Here is a 17,289-nt window from a genome sequence, read left to right as displayed (position 1 = left end):
CAAAATTATGGATACAACTATGTAAATTTGGAAACATTATTTAGCTCGATATATAAAAGACGTTGTTCCAAGTTCAAACAAAAAGAAAAATAAAAGCTAGAGAAGAAGAACCCCCCGGTCGAAAAAGAAGAAGAAGAAGAACAAAAAACCCATTTTCTCATTTGTCTTTTCGACCATCAATTGACCTGTTTGGATTTAGAAGAAAGAAAGAAAATGAGCCAAAAAGAACTTTTCAGGGGCTTCTAAATGGTATGCGATCACGCCACTGGAAAAATAAAAATCCATCTCCAAATCCCTATCTCTTCTTCTTCTTTTTTCCCTTTTCCAATTGGAATACCTTGATATTCTTCTTCTTCCTTATATATTCTAATCCCCCTCCCTTTAAAGAAAAAGAGCTATACACAAGATAAAATATCATCCCAGTTGAGCCTCTTGTCCTATTGTTGGTTCTAAAGAGACAAACTCATCGATGATGTGAATAACAAGTAGAATGGGTTCGCTGTCTCTACTAGTGCCGGCCGAGGCCAGCAGCAGCACAGCCCGGTAAAAGATTGCGCCTAGTCCGAATCCCAAAATTGCTCCGAGGGCCTTTTTTTGTTAGTTGTTGGTTGTTTTTTTACTCGTTTTTTTTACAATTTCTTACATCATATATCTTTTTAAAGCTACTAATATACAGTGGGGCCATATAAAATTGCACTATAAACCCCCTGGCGGCTTTAATTGGCCGTTCTTTTTTGTCTCCCAACAACAATAACAACAACTTGCTCCTCTCTCTCCATTGTTTTCCTTGGCCGTCTGTTTCTTCAATTATTTTCCGTTAAAAGAAAATAAAGAAGAAACGAGAAAATTCTTTTCTGGTGTCATAAAACCGTGTAACCGCATCCGCGCCCGTCGGCTTTTCTGAGAAAACGAGTGCGTAACCGATCGATTTTGAAATGACGACGTTGTTGTTGTCGTTGCCCGTTTCTTCTTCTTCTTCCGCGTATTTTTGACAAAATAAAAAGTGAGTCAACTCACCTGCATTGGAAGATGTCGAGTCGTTGCGGCGGCAGCCGTGGGTCTGGAAGGCTGAGTCGAGTCGCAGCTGGACTTGCTGGGCCCCGTAATTGCACAGGTCGTCCTGAAAGCAGAGGACCAGGGGTCGTTGAGGATGAAGGTGATGATGTCCAGCTTCGTGACGGCCGTTGCCGTGAGCTTGACTACTGTGGCACACCTGATGATCGCTGGATCAAAAAAAAAATCAAAAATGTAAATTAATTAATTTTTCCCGAATAGAATTAAAAATGGAAAATGTGTCGTTGGTTGGATTTTATTTTTACATGCTCAACAGTTCGAGGCATCCGTGTCGTGATCTCGACAGGTCACTACGGTCGACGATTTCCGAGAAACACGTTCCCATGACTGACTTGCACATGTAGCCGGTCGTGACACAGACGGGCAGATTGCAGTGACACCTCAACTTGTCAAAAAGTTTTCATAGTTTTCAGCGGAACAAAACGAAAGAAAAAAGAAAATGAACAAAAATGTTATTTTTTTGGTGATAGGATAAATATAGTTTCTTATTTTTTTGAATTTTTCTTTTTCTATTTGATTTAATTTCGTGCGGGGGGGGATAAGATTATCCGAAATTCAAAAATAAATAACGAGTCGTCAAGTCAAATCAGTGGCGACATTCGACTGGCCATCGCGTTCGGTCGTTTGTGTAACGAACCACTTCTTTTGTTTACCAAGTCGAATTGATTTTCTATGAATTTCAATTTGGTTTACCGAGAATCTGCACGAATCAAAACCAAATTGAAATTGAATTTTATTAAACTAAGAAAAAATTAAGATTAAATTTTATCTTTTAAAGAGAAAATGATCACGTTGACAGATGCCCCGGCCAAGAATAACAACCTAATCTTTCTTGTGTGTCCCCCCTACGATAAGTTTTTGGGCAACTTTTGTAAATTCCCTCGTGACGTCCAGACTTTTTACAAAATCTTTTTCTCGGAAATTCTAATTTGCATAATATAATAATAATAATGCGTCAGAGAGTATTTGATTTGCTCTCTTTGATAAATTTTTCAGGATTATTTTGTATGTTTATTATGTTATGGAAGTTTGAAAAAAATGTGGAACCAAAAAGAAGAAAAAGGAAGTCTACAGAGATGAACGAGCGCACTCATTATAAGACAATTGTTTCACGGGACACACACACACGACAGACGGAGGTGAGCCCGCGTTCCTCTCGTAGGTGAATAGCTCAAAGTTCCACATGACTAGAAAGGAGGGGAGAATATTCTTATATTATTTGTCTTGTGATGAACGACCTAGCAGACAGTCATCTTCGCAGGCGCCTTTTTTACTTGATTTTTCCTTTTTTCATTTTAATTTCGTTGGGAAGCCAATCATTATTTTAATCATTTTGGTTTCCCTGAATAAGGGAAAGGGAAGGCTGTTAGTGACAGATTAGCCGGGTTGAGGTTGTCGTCGAGAGTCAAGGAAATTCGATGCTCTTCTTTTAAGAGTTTTTACTTTATACACACAGATGGAAGTGAGCGTGTCTTGGGGTCGGCAGATTTTGTGGACAGAAATCTTATTCTCTTTTCTAATTACGCTTGTGCGTCTTTTGTTTTAATTATTTCGCAATCGAGCAAAGTGGAGATCACATCACATTGAGCAAGTTTCAACTGGAAAATTTGAAATTCAATTTTTCTGGCCGCCACCAGCAGCGGCTAATGTGCTACTGTTAAATTTTTTTTATGTTCGACCACGGGCGATTTAGGTGGAATCGTTTATTGATGCAATATGTTTTTTTATTTTACAATAGGCCGTGTTTTTAAAGATGGAGGAGATTTTGGCAGTTTTGGAAGAATTGACCACCTGTCCTATCTGTTATGAAAGGTTTATCACTGCAAAGGGCCTACCATGCCAACATGTTTTTTGCGTGGGGTGTATCACACACCTCCTGGCAGCACAACTGTGGCATGCGCCGGTAACAACTAAATTTTCGGGTTTTTTTTTTTCTTTTTAAAATTTATTTTTTTTTTCAGTTTAAATGTCCGATATGTAGGGAACCTTGGGTTGTCCCTTTGGAGGGCTTCCCGACTTCTTTAGCAGTTCAGGAACTCGTAGATTTGGTCGTGCAACATCCTCGATTGCCTGCTTTGGAGTATGCACCAATACCTCATCCTGAACAGGAAGTTATTCCTGATCCTCCACCAATGCTGCTACCGCGCCTTGATGGAGGAAATGTCAAGGAGCGAGTGTATGTTTTCCTGAATCGTCATCTGAATATTTCGCCAAAATATTCTACGACACACGATGGAGAAATCCATCGTGTGTCGCTAACAATCTCTGGTAATTTATCTTAAAAAACTATTCCTTCCAAAAATATAATATTAATTTTTTTTTTGGTTTGCCGGAGTTGGAGATATCAGTTGAATGCGATCAACTATCAACACTTCAACAGGACGAACAATGTGTGCATCACTCCTTCTGAAGAGGCTTGTACGTCTGGAGTACATGTCCGAGGACCGAACGTAAGTTTTTTTTAAATATATAAATTATCTACATTATTAATAATATCTATTTCTATTGTTATGCAGACGTGGGCCGAAATATTTCCTGGCAAAATTCGCTTTAGACTGGGAAAGGGGAAACTGTCTTGGAGGGTGGGACTATGGCAACTCTAAATCGAGAATCCTACAGCTAGTGGCCGAAAAAAACATCGACCTGTCGATGCGCGAAACGTCATGGCCACGCGGTAACCGGACCATTTTTAGATGTTCTCTATATATACCAGATGGTATGTAGATAACAAAAATTAAGTGTTTGACTATATAATAATTTTTGTTTTCTTTTCAGTTTGTCATGTAGAGAAAACGAGCTCGGATACAAAAATGAATGCCAATCTTCTAGCGCACATGGAATTGTCACAGAAACTATTCCAATTAAAAATTGTGAAAAGTTTCGAATACTACACTCAAGAGGCGGCTCGTAAAAGAGCGGAACGTAGGAATCTCCAAGTGTAGCAGCATCTGCTCCACTTGGAGATGGGTTAGATGGAGGAAAGTTTGTTGGTTAGAGGAGATTACGAGTTCTTTTCATTTTTTTTTTTTTCCTTTTAAACCCCCTTGACGTAATTAAGAACATTTTGCTTGTAAGAACATCTTACGTATAAATAAGAATTTCATTTTCTTTTTCAGTTTAAATTTAACAGTTTAACTGATGATTAAGCTACAGAAAAGCGAATAGCAAAACAGTCTGACTTTACGCTAGACCAAAGTTCCCCGGATTTGAACGGGGCTCAGGTTACTCGTCTTAGCAATAAAAGTGTCTAAAGGATAAAACTTACTTACGTGTTGGGAAAAAAGAAAAGTCTACAAAAAATTTCGACCCCACGACTATTGCGCTCGGCCGGAATTCTTTTTCGCCGTCCTCAATCGGTATACGGGCTTGTACATCTGTTTTAAGAACTCAAGAGTAAGATCATACACGCCCTTATCTGTAGAGCTACGGCAACACATTGAATAACGATATTAAAGACAATTTATTTTGAATTGAAATATTTTCGAAATTTTAAAAAGTCATATTGGAAAATTAAATTATATTAATTTTGATTAGCAAATATCGTGAATTTAAATCGTGAAGTGTTGAGACTCGTGATGCACGTTTATTCAACTTACACGAGGCGAGAGAGATAATACAAATTAGCACGGGAGTGAGATGGGTCTACGCTGCGACCGTCTGCTGAGCTAGTCGCGTGGAGACTGCCCGACCGTCTGTTCTGTCGGCCGAGATGGTGGGTCGGGTATGTGTGCCCTCTGACGGGCAAGGTTACAACATGTCTTTTTCTTTTCCTTTTTTTTTTTTTTTTTTTTTGAAGGCGCGTCCCTTTGGGTACTTCTAGGGAGGGATTGGCGCTTAATACAATGAAAAAAAATAATATACTGAATGGTGAAACGTAAACATGGTATGGTGATTCTGGTTTGGTTGAATTGGATTATTGTTTTGTTATTTGGTCCAATCTTCTGCCGGGTATCGGTTACTTGGCACGCTGATGCGGGTTGACTGGCGTATAGGCGGAATCCGGCCGCGTCCTCGGCCGCGCCCGATTCCAACTTGCTGGCCAGGTTGCCCGTCCGTTCTCTTCTCCGGCTGTGTTGTGGTCGGCGCTGCTCTTTCGATGGTGGGGATTGGTCGAATTGGTTCCACTCTGCTACTGGTTCGTTTTCGGCTGGTGGAATCGTTCCCGGCATAACCACCGTTCTTTTGCGGAGCATACGGCGATTTCGCCGAAAAATTCGGCTGGATGGTGTTTTGACCATGTAATCCCGGTTTGGGCCAGTTTCCACTTTCCACCACCACTCCTGGTGTAGTCCATCGCTTGGAATCTGGATAATGGATGAGTACGTGGTCGCCAATGGTCAATTCCGGCAAATCCTTTGCGTCGCGGTTGTAGTAGTTGGTCGTCTTCTCCAGCATTTTTCGTTGCCTCTGCTCGATTTCTCTGGCTTCCTTTTGCCATTCTGGCGCGAAGGATCTCCTGTGCGCCGGTAAACCGTCGCGGATGGGTCGGTTGAAGATTAGTTGTGCGGGCGACTGGATGCCCATGCGGGGTGCGTTTCGGTAGAGGAGGAGCGCTTTGGCCATTTTGTTTTGGTCAAACGTGCCGCCCGTTCGTGATCCGGCCACGAGGGCTTTGATGGCCTTGATTCCTGCTTCGGCTCTGCCGTTGGATTGCGGGTAATGCGGTGATGATGACTCCCATCCTACCTTCCAATCACGCAGGAAGTCTTGGAACTCGGCCGCGGGGAAGAGTCCGTTGTCGGACCAGATTTTGATTGGGGCGCCTCCAATTGAGACGTAGAAGCTGCGAAATTCGTCGATGAGACGCCGTGCCGTGGTGTTCTTGTTTGGGAACATGGTGAAGTGGGGCCACCCGCTGAATTGATCCACGATGACTAAAAAATGCCGCCCGTTGTCTTCTCCCAGATCTGCGTGTAAGAATTCGAAGGGGCGCGTGGCTGGTTCGTGGTGGCGGATGGTTTCTTTGGGTTGGGATGCTAGGCGGCTGTTGCATGAGTCGCAGGCGGCTGCCGCGTTGGCTATGTCGACATCCATCCCTGGCCAGAATACGGATAAACGGGCCCTCTGACGCATCTTGCTGGCTCCTTGGTGCATACCTAGCAGGACTTGGATTGTTTGGTGGACCATGGAGCGAGGTATTACTACGCGGGGGCCCATTACAATTGTCCCGTCGTCCTCGTCGATGGCCAGCTGGTGGCGGGCGTTCCAGATTGGTCGCAGCTGCTCCGGCAAGTTGCACTTGTCGTTCGGGAATCCGGCGATGATGGTCTCGCGGAGGGACGTCATGACGGGATCGGCCTCTGCTGCCAACTGGACTGCTTTCAGGTTCAGGTCGGGTGACTGGTTGGGTGATCCAGCTATGAGTCCGATTAACGCGCCTCTTGCTCGGAAGGTGCTGGGTCCTTCTGCTAGCTCGTCTGCTTCTGATGCGCGTTCGACTGGCGCTCTTGAGAGTGCGTCCGCTTCGACGTTGATCTTGCCTGGGACCCACTTTGCTGTGAAAATGAAGCGGGTCATTTGGAGGCGGAGGCGAAGCAGTCGCGGGTTGTCTAGTTTGTCCAGTGAATACTCGTTGAGAATTGGGATCAGCGGCCGGTGGTCTGTGATGAGGTCGAACGCCGGTAGTCCTTCGAGGAATGGTCTGCATTTCTTCATGGCCCACGCGGCCGCCAGGCATTCCAGTTCTATCATCGCATACCTGGACTCGGCCGACGAAAGGAACCGGGATCCGGCTTGGACTAGCTGCCACTTGCTGGTTGCTGGGTCTTGTTGCTTTAGGATGAAACCTAGGCCGTGAAGGCGGGATGCATCGACGTGGAGGGACGTGGTCCGGACTGGGTTGTAGAACGCGAGCTCTTGTACCTGCGCCAGTTCTGTTCTTGCGGTCTGGAAAGCTGTCTCTTCTTGCGCGTTCCAGCTCCATTCCACGTTTTTCTTTAGCAGTTTAGAGAGGGGGGCTAGCGCTGCTGCTATTTTGCTGCTGAAGTTCCCGACCTGCTGGCACAGCCCATAGAATGACCGAAGGTCGGTGACGTTTCGTGGCTGCGGGAATTCTCTTATGGCACGCGTCAAATCTGGGCTTGGGCGAAAGCCATCTTCCGACACTATGTAGCCGGCGAACTTGCCGGTCGGCTCTGCAAAGGTCGTCTTGGCGCGGTTGAAGCCGACGTTGTGGTCGCTGGCCGTCTTGAAAACTGCGCGGACTAACTCCAGGTGCTCTTCGTACGTGGCGGAGTAGATGATGAGGTCCTCCATGCATCTGGCTGTGTTGCGGAGATGGCCAAAGATGTCGTGGAATCGTCGTCCATAATCGTCTCCGGCATGGCAGATCCCCATTGGCAGTCGGGTGTACTGGTGTAGGCCTTCCGGGGTGGCGAAGGTTTTCAAGGCCATGGACGCTTCATCCAGCGCGCATTGGTGGTACCCCTTTAACGCGTCTACTACTGTGAAGAAGCGCATGCCTCTGGGGATTGTACGGACTGATTGAAATGGAGTCGGGTTGTCGAATTTGGCTCCGACCAGCCACTTATTCAGCGGTCGATAATCCGGGCAGAATCTTACGCCTCCTTTCTTTTTTGGAACCAGAACTACGCCGTGGATCCATGGCGTTGTGGTGTTTGGTGGAACTTTCCGGATGAAGCCTTGTGCCCTTTGCTCGGCCAGTTCTTCTCTAAATGGCTCCTTCAATGGCTCCGATACTGGGCGGGATCCGTGCATTTTTACTGGGGTGGCTCCATCTTTTAAGGAGAAGTGGCACGGTGGGCCGGACATCACTCTGCAAACTCCGTCGAATACGCGCGGGTGTTCGTCCATCAGGCCGGCCAGGTCTGCTTTCTTCTTGGTGGGCGAAGGGTGGTGCTTCAGCGTGTTGACTTTGGCTCTTGGGTACCCATCGTGCACCATGCCAAGTTTCCGTTGCGTGGTTGTGCAAATGACCGCCTGTTTTAGCTTTTCCAGTACGTGGACTGTGGCCGTTGCTGGGCTGGACTCGTTGAGGTCGGCGGGCCAGTCGATTGTTGCTTGAAAGGTGCCTAGACACATGATTGGGCTGGCGGTCGCTGACTGGGCTGGGCTATTTGGCCTTAGCGGTATATCCGGGAAGAAGGCGTAATAAATCTTGTCGGGGATGGCGTCGATGTCTGATCCGGTGTCTGCGAGGGTGGATATGGACGCCTTTTCCGTTCCTCCTTTGGCTGTGAATTCCATCGTGAGTGGCTCGTTCGTTCCTTCCATTGGCCTCCTTTCGAATATTGATCCTACTTTTTTCTTGGAGCCGTCTTCGCATAAACTGGCGAAGTGGTTGTCTCGTCCACAGTTGTGGCATTTCTTCCCCCAGGCGGGGCAATCGCGTCTGATGTGACGGGACGGTCCGCCGCAAAATCGGCATGATGTGGAGCTGTCTTTCTCGAATCTTACGCCGTCTTTCTTCTCTTCGGGATGTTTGGCCGTGCCCGGGTTGCCTTCAGCTGCTTTCTTGGTTTGGTACGTTGACCACCGGATGGCGTATATTGAAGAGTCGTCCCTCAGGTTGGCCGCTTGGAGTTGGGAGGTTTCAGCCGTACGCAGGATCGCGATCGCAGCGTCGAGCGTCAGGGTGTCTCCTTGTTCTAGCAGTTTTATGCGAACTTCGTTGTCCGCCACGCCGGTGACTATTTGTCCAAGGATCCTTGTTGTTTCGCATCTGGCGCAGCAATCGCCGATGAAGTCGCATTTCCTGCTGACGTCTCGCAGCTCGCACAGCCAGTTGTCTGCTTGTTGGTTGGGCCGTTGTGTGCATAGCGCCATCTGGTGGCGCCATATATGGCGGTTCTTCCCGGCGTTGCAGCGTGTTCGCAGCATTCCGATTATTTGGTCGTGATCGGCTAATTGGGCTTGTGAGAGGCCTGCTGATAGCACTGTTTGCAGTGTTTGAGTGGAGAAGCAGGACAGTAACAGGTTGGTTTTGTAAGCTGGGCGAAGGCCGGCATCCAGCACCTCGTCGATGGTCGACAAGGCGAGGAATATCTCCCATCTTCTGACCCAGGTGTCGAAAGAGTCTTTTTCTGCTTCAAGGTCGAATGGTGGAGGGCTCCCATATGGTTTGAATGCTCTTGGTTGGGCTGGCGCCGCTATCACGTTTGCTGCTCCGACCGCTGCGTTTGCGGCTGCGGCTGCTGCTAGACCTGTCATCGTGTGGCTTGTCGCTGTTGGCCCGGCGGAAATGACGCACTCTGTTTGGGGGAAAAAGAAAATGTAGACACACGCGACGATGATTTTGTAAAGTTGTGCCATGGTTGGTGGTTTCTTACCGGGTTTGGGCTTAACTGAACTCGCGATGGTTTTGTTTCTTTGTTGCCGTTGGGGCTCGATTCGGGTGTTAATGCCCTGTGTTGGCGTCGGATGATGATGATGGATGTTACGGTCGATGGGCCCTTCGTTTCTGGTTTTGCGACTTTGGTGTTGCGCGCCCCGTGGGCGATTTTGGAACTATTGGCTTGAAAAATCGGGCGTGACCTGTGGGTAAAGATGTGATTTTTGATGTTTGTGTCTCACTGATTAAAAGATTGCGTAGGGTTTGTCTCACTGTATCTTGTTGAGTGGTTTTTTGCTGTCGATGTCCTCGAGGTTTTCTAGACGTTTTGGGGCTGCTCGGGGCCTTGTGTCTTCGGTTGTTTTCGCTGGAACATCTGGGTGACAGAGAGATAAAGGGGGGTTTCGTTAAACCAACTGCGCCATGTTGAGACTCGTGATGCACGTTTATTCAACTTACACGAGGCGAGAGAGATAATACAAATTAGCAAGGGAGTGAGATGGGTCTACGCTGCGACCGTCTGCTGAGCTAGTCGCGTGGAGACTGCCCGACCGTCTGCTCTGTCGGCCGAGATGGTGGGTCGGGTGTGTGTGCCCTCTGACGGGCAAGGTTACAACAGAAGTGTGTCATAATTCGTCTTCAAATTTAATCTAATTATGTTTTATTCATTCAATTTAACCAGCAAACCTACAGATAAGAGCTATGATTTTTCCATTTGATTTAAAAATCATGTATTTATTTTCGTGTTCACACAAAAGAATTCATATTATCGTTCTACTGGGATACTGGTCAGGGAAACCCAACATGCAGAGTACCCGTAAAAATACAATTTAAAAAAGCGTTTTAAAATTCAAATACAATTTAAATATTTATTATTCTTATCAAAGAAAGTGTCTAAAGGATGGAAAAAAGAAAAGTCTACAAAAAATTTCGACCCCACGACTATTGCGCTCGGCCGGAATTCTATTTTGCCGTCCTCAATCGGTATACGGGCTTGTACATCTGTTTGAAGAACTCAAGAGTAAGATCATACACGCCCTTATCTGTAGAGCTACGGCAACACATTGAATAACGATATTAAAGACAATTTATTTTGAATTGAAATATTTTCGAAATTTTAAAAAGTCATATTGGAAAATAAAATGATATTAATTTTGATTAGCAAATATAGTGAATTTAAATCGTGAAGAGTGTCATAATTCGTCTTCAAATTTAATCTAATTATGTTTTATTCATTCAATTTAACCAGCAAACCTACAGATAAGAGCTATGATTTTTCCATTTGATTTAAAAATCATGTATTTATTTTCGTGTTCACACAAAAGAATTCATGTTATCGTTCTAATGGGATACTGGTCAGGGAAACCCAACATGCAGAATACCCGTCAAAATACAATTTAAAAAAGCGTTTTAAAATTCAAATGCAATTTAAATGTTTATTATTCTTAGCAATAAAAGTGTCTAAAGGATAAAAATTACTTAGGTGTTGGGAAAAAAGAAAAGTCTACAAAAAATTTCGACCCCACGACTATTGCGCTCGGCCGGAATTCTGTTTCGCCGTCCTCAATCGGTATACGGGCTTGTACATCTGTTTTAACAACTCAAGAGTAAGATCATACACGCCCTTATCTGTAGAGCTACGGCAACACATTGAATAACGATATTAAAGACAATTTATTTTGAATTGAAATATTTTCGAAATTTTAAAAAGTCATATTGGAAAATTAAATTATATTAATTTTGATTAGCAAATATCGTGAATTTAAATCGTGAAGAGTGTCATAATTCGTCTTCAAATTTAATCTAATTATGTTTTATTCATTCAATTTAACCAGCAAACCTACATATAAGAGCTATGATTTTTCCATTTGATTTAAAAATCATGTATTTATTTTCGTGTTCACACAAAAGAATTCATTTTATCACGAGTAACCTGAGCCTCGTTCAAATCCGGGGAACTTGTAGCTTAATCATCTGCCCGTAATAGATTTTATCGTGGGAAATCTGCCCAGTACCTTACTTGAAGATTTCGTCATCACGGCGATGCTATAGACATCTGGTGGTGATGCTGGTTGTTGCGTCATCAAAGATTGCGTCATCACGGCGACGACATCTGGTGGTGATTTGTTTGGGCATGTTCCATATATAATTGGGGGAGGAGCCTGTGTTGACACAGACACAGGCTCCTCCCCCAAAAATGTCCGTGACATGAATAAGCCCCTCCCCCAAAAGCTTGTTGTTTTATTATATATGGATTACGATTGATGAACCTGCGTAATATAGCTTTTACTTATACCGACTTATACCTTTCTACTTCACAAACACTATCCGCAAGCGATAAACTGCAACTTCAAAACTTTGATTCATGCTTGATTTACATTTTGTTTTCAATAATTTTTTTTTTTTTAATAAATATAAATTACACACATTGTTCAGGTAATTTAAGAAAAGTATGCAACATAGTAATTTGTCAATCATTGTAGACATTCAGCAAAAAAAAATTTTAGCCTCTTTTTCGCCGGCTTTCGTCCAGTCACCACTCACCAGCGAATCAGCAAACAGCAACAGACACAACAGCGTTTAGTTATTTTTGAATCTTCGGATGCAATTCCTAATTCGGCAACGTTGCAAACCACAGCAGACAGACCGTCGAAGTTATCCCGAATCCCAATGACGCTCTCGCATTCGTAGACTTTTCAGAAAGCTCTTTTATTTTTATACGTTTATTATTTACGTCATTTAACTGAAGCGTTATTCAAGACATTTTCCAAGTTGAACCATACAGTTGCGATTTCTTAATAATATAGCTAGTACAAGTTGCAAGAAGCTTATTTTCCACCGTCTTTAAAAACAGTAGAATGATGGCTGCACTGGATATAAACGAATCTATGGACGAAGATTTTACCGGCTTTGACGAAGAACCTGTAGTAGTCAATACTGGTGGTACCCCTCTGATACAGGATAACAGAATAGATGAAACACCCGCTGAGACTGACAGTGACTCTGGAAATTTGGTGATAGCAGAACCTCACAAAAAGGTGGAATCAAAGAGTGTTGAGAAATCACCCAGGAAAAGGAAATCCCGTGTTGAAGATGTTACTCCTACAAGAACTCCATCAAGTCGTGTGAGAGGACAAGGGTTAGCCTATCTTTTAGCCATGGAAAAAGGTGGCAGTAAGAAGCAGTTGGCTAAAGTTCAAGCTCAATCAGATCTGCAAGATACGCCAAGCTCTTCCCAATCTGTTGATCCTCCAGCCCCAGTACAGACTGAGGCAGTTGTTGAACCTGAAGTAGAAAAGAAGAAAGTTGGAAAAGAAGTGAAAGAAAATGCAAAAGTAATAAAGGAAAAAGAACCAGCAAAGATTTCAAAGGAAAAAGAAATTCCACAAGCAGCGGCTTTGCCCACCACAAATTCCCCTACTCCTGTAGTAAAATCCAGTAAAAGTAATGCAAGGAAGTCTTATTCCGCTGTCAATATTTCATCACCATTATTGAAAGAACCTTTTAAAGATGGTAGTGTGTTAAATGTGTGTAAACTTAAATTGGTTAATCTAAATGTTTGGTGTTTCTCTTCCCCTCTTCTAGGCTGGAGAAGAGAAGTTGTTTATCGAGCCACAGTTGACCCTGGAACAAAAACACTGTGTGATGTTTACTATTACACACCTGATGGGAAAAAGCTTAGATCAGGAAGAGAAGTTTCTGATTTTTGTAAGGCTTCCAACAACAATGTTCACAACCTGTAACCATTTGTATCTTACTTATTCTTTTCTACTTTTTTTAGTGGAGAAAGGAAACAGTACTTACACTGTTGAAAACTTTACATTTTTCAAGGAACCTATTGGTATGGACTCTACACAAGAAATATTGCGTTACGCCAAAACACGACGGGTAGGTCATTACTGTGAAACGAAAGGTCCTGCAAGTACTTATGTCATGACGTATTGTTTTTAGGATGATGGAGGGGGTGAGAAATTGATATCTAAGAAGGAGAAAGCTCTTAAAGCCCGCGAAGAAGAATTGCGGCGTAATCTTCAGGAACTTGGAGAAGATGTTGCAGCAATTACTGGGCACACTCCTGTTGCTGTCGAACCAGAAATTCCAGTGCCCGTTCCGGTTCCTACCCCCGCTGCTAGCAGCGCAACTGTTGCGGAATCTGTTTCCCCTCAACAGCGTAAAAAGCGTGGAGGCAAAGTGGAGAAACAGCTCAAGATTAAACTCTGGGGCAAAGGTCTAAGAAGCAAGGAGAATGCCGAACCAACGCGAAAGGAAGATACGACCGAGGGTGAGGAGGATGCCGGAGTGACCTTGCCTGCCTTGCCTGGCAAAACCTCTCCCTCCCGCAAAGTGCCGGAAGATATCAGTCATTTGTTTACTCCGCATTCTGCCGTGGGAGCCAAAGGAGGAACGCGGTCTGCAACCCGCGGACAGAAAGCCACGTCCTCCGCCGCTGCTCCCGTATCCGCAGGTGCAGGTCAGCAATTGGAGTTGATTAATGGAAAGCGCTTCATTTCGATCGGCTCCAGTCCAGAATCGGTTAGGCATTCGCCTGCAAATCACGTCACTGACGATGTTTACGGCAAAAGAGCACTGGCGTCTCCTGGCCTGGCTCCAAAGCAAAGTCCCAAAAGAATGAAGCTGGGAGCGACTCCGCTGCTACCTGCAACCGGTGCTGTGTACCCTTTTAGAGCCAAAGAAGAAGGATTCGGGTTCTTTCTCACGGAACATTTTAACAATTTCGTCAGTTACGCGTATCACGGCTTGTTGCACGTTTTTCGTTACTTGACCGTTCAGGAACTCATGGCGGCAGCGGGTGTCTGCAAATTGTGGAGAGATCTGGCCCTGCATCATTCACATGTACGGTATTAGCCTTAATTTTCCAAAAATTAATCTAGTTTCAACACGATTTGATGTCTGCAGTGGAGATTGGTACGCTTGAAAAACTCGCGGATTTACGATTGGTCGCTGTTTGCCAGCCATTTGCGCCGTGCTGGCACGCAACATCTGGACATGAGGAAAATGCTATTTGTCACGTCGACAGAAGAGACGTGGACAAATCTAGAGCGAGCTGCTTCCAACCTTTCAGAGATCCTTCGCATTGATTTATGCAAATGTCCGACAGAAGTACTGGAGTCCATCGCCAAACATTGCCTCCGACTCAAACACATTGACGCTCAGTTTATCAGGTATTTCTGTTGTGGTTTTTGTTGTTTTAATCCAGTTATTCATAGAAGTTATGAACTAAATTGACTTTCTAGTTCACCCAATTTACGCCTTGAATTGCTTGGGAATTTGAATCAATTGGAAGTCCTCAAGATTCGCTCCGTTTCCTGTTTAACCGTTGTCGATGGATTAGAAACATTCGCCAAACTTAAAGAGCTCAAATTCTTGGTAAGGTTTATTTTATTTTTAAAATAATCGATTAGTGCTTAGACTGAATTAATTTTTCTTGTGTTCACGGATATTTGTGACGTAGAATTTGACTACATTGTCGAATTTGAAATCGGGAGAATTACGCCATTTGGCAGAGCTGACGCATTTGGAGAGCCTAGAAATTGGCGACTGTGTCCAGTGGACAGAAGAAAGTGACTATAAAATGATTGGCCAGCTTTCCCACCTAAAACATCTTCGATTGGAGAAAGGCCCCCCTACCGGTGTTCTCCAATTTCTTGAAAGTTCTTTCAACGAAATGCCACATTTGCAGCACTTGGAACTCATCAATTTCACCATTGATGGCCCCATCGGTTCATTGCACCTCAGCAGTTTGAAGCGGTTGCTCATCATTCCTTTCTACGAAACCGAGGTAAATATAATTGAATTCACTTGGGAATTATGGGTATGCAAATGTGTTTCATAATTAATGATCCTATTTGTTATTCAGTCTGTTGACGTCATCGTGCGCCACCTTTTCGACTGCGTCGCATCGATGCTCCATTTACAGCAATTGAGCTGGGTAGTGACAGATGAAATCCTGGACCATTTAGAAGGCAAGCTACCCCTGGAAATAAAAGAGGACGATGCAACAGAAGGGAAGGAAAACGTGACGTTGGATGAGTTGCAAGATCTCCTACGCCAGCGGCTGCCTAACACAAATGTGCAACTATCACGACTCCCAGAATATGCCACAAATCGTCACAGCCTCTCTGTATCACAAGAAGATTAACTATTTACCCAGCATCAATTCCATTTATCTCAACTTCACACACACACTATGGACGCGGCTTTCGTACTTTAGACCCCCTCCCCATATTTTGGCGTGTTTCCTGTTTGTGTAACTATTTCGGTTAACTCTGTGTTAACTGAACCGCTGTCAAATAACTTCTAGACAGTATCCAAATTGAATTTGAAAATGCCAATAACTTTTTTTCGTTTCTTGAGTCACCGAAAAATTCACTACTACTGTGTCGACTAAGAGTGAGATAAGTTTAATTATTTAGCAATGTCATAAATTTTCAAGAATAATTCCAGTTCTGATGATTATCTGTAAAAGCTGAGGTTTAATGGTCGTATATGCTCTTAAACTAAATAAGTACACATACACATTTTTTCTAATAAAACCGTCCACTCAGTTGTATTTGTCAACTACTATTTTAAGATTATAGTCAATTATAATTATTTAAAAAAAAATGGGAAGAAACAACTTAGCCGACGATTTTCACGCATCGATGCTTTCAGTTTCAGCATGACTACTGAAATTTGTGTGGGCGATGTAAGACGTCTGGACTAGAATTAATTCTGTCGACATTTGATTATATTTAAGCATATGTTCTTTATTTACTTGTAGATGGTGTCGAATTCGTGATGGATCTCAAGGTTAAGAAAGGAACCTAGAGAATGCTGAATGGAATAGATTGCACAGCCATCAGTTAGACAGGGTTTTTTTTTCTCTCTTGTTCGGTTTCTTCTTTTCTGGCAATTTCTCTTTCTTCTCACGTTCTCCTTCTCTCGTCGGCTCCCATTTTCTGTTGTCCACCATCCCTTGCTGTTTGTTTAATGACGTGAGAAGGCGGAATAAGATGACGGCAGCAGACCAGGAGCGGTGCACAATTCGTGACAAAAGAGTTAAGGGCGCCGACTAGCGACCAGCCAGTAGTGCGCCGATCTAGAACTCGTCTAACATGCCAGTAAATAAAGTGCACATTAAACTTAATACCTCCAACACGAATGGCTGTTCTTGTGGAGCTGAATTCCGAGCTCTCCCATTTTATCTGCCGTTTTCATTCCGAGTCGCCTATAATATATACGTATATGATCCGATCGTTATTCACGTAGTCGATTTTCTATCGATCCATAACTCGGTTGATGGCAAATGTTTTATTTTAATCAAAAAGAAAAAATAATAATAATACTAATTAACAACTAAAGGCGCTTAGAGAAAATTTGCGCCTCGACACTAAGCCATGCTGGCGAAGGAAGAAAAACAAAAGAACCCGTCAGTTGTAGACATGTTGTGCCGTGTGGCCTGTTTGGGGTCGATCCATATTTCATCGCTGGAATATAGTTGATTGCAAATCCGATTTCTCTCGTCGGAAAATGTGGGTTGCATACTATAATTCCGGTTGTTGTAGATACATTTGGCCGGGCCTGTCATCGCTCTGTGCGACGCGGATGATACGCTCCGTGTGACAGCGGAGCGGCGAGTCCAACTTGAGCGCTTTTATTTTTTATTTTTGCATCAAGGAGTAGAACGCGGAGGATTTCTTTTTCTTTTTTCTTACTTTCCCCCCCCCCCCCCCCCCCCCCAGCGTGAGCAGCAAGAGCTGACGTTGTTACAGCCTGGGAGTTGACATGGCTGCCAAAATGGCGGCCGGATGGGGCAGCAGGAGCAGCGACTGGAGCATAAGCCGAAGGGACGTCACAGCAGCAGCAGAGAGGGCGGAGGAGGAGAGGCTGGTGCGCACAAAAGCACAGCGCAGACGTCAGAAGAA

The 17,289-nt window shown here is 44.2% G+C and overlaps 1 protein-coding gene across 1 annotated transcript; it reads left to right on the top strand.

Annotated features, from left to right (window-relative positions):
* The first annotated feature begins 11,924 nt into the window (after positions 1 to 11,924).
* On the top strand, positions 11,925 to 15,918 carry LOC124199474. The gene is made up of 8 exons (XM_046595296.1): positions 11,925 to 12,877; positions 12,950 to 13,072; positions 13,146 to 13,252; positions 13,316 to 14,218; positions 14,282 to 14,547; positions 14,620 to 14,752; positions 14,838 to 15,164; positions 15,243 to 15,918. The coding sequence occupies exons 1-8, from the start codon at positions 12,223 to 12,225 to the stop codon at positions 15,522 to 15,524; spliced, it is 2,796 nt and encodes a 931-aa protein (XP_046451252.1). The 5' UTR covers positions 11,925 to 12,222; the 3' UTR covers positions 15,525 to 15,918.
* The last annotated feature ends 1,371 nt before the right edge of the window (positions 15,919 to 17,289 follow it).

Source organism: Daphnia pulex, chromosome 8 (genome assembly GCF_021134715.1).
Source record: "Daphnia pulex isolate KAP4 chromosome 8, ASM2113471v1".
NCBI lineage: Eukaryota > Metazoa > Arthropoda > Branchiopoda > Diplostraca > Daphniidae > Daphnia > Daphnia pulex.
This window is presented reverse-complemented; position numbering and strand designations above follow the sequence as displayed.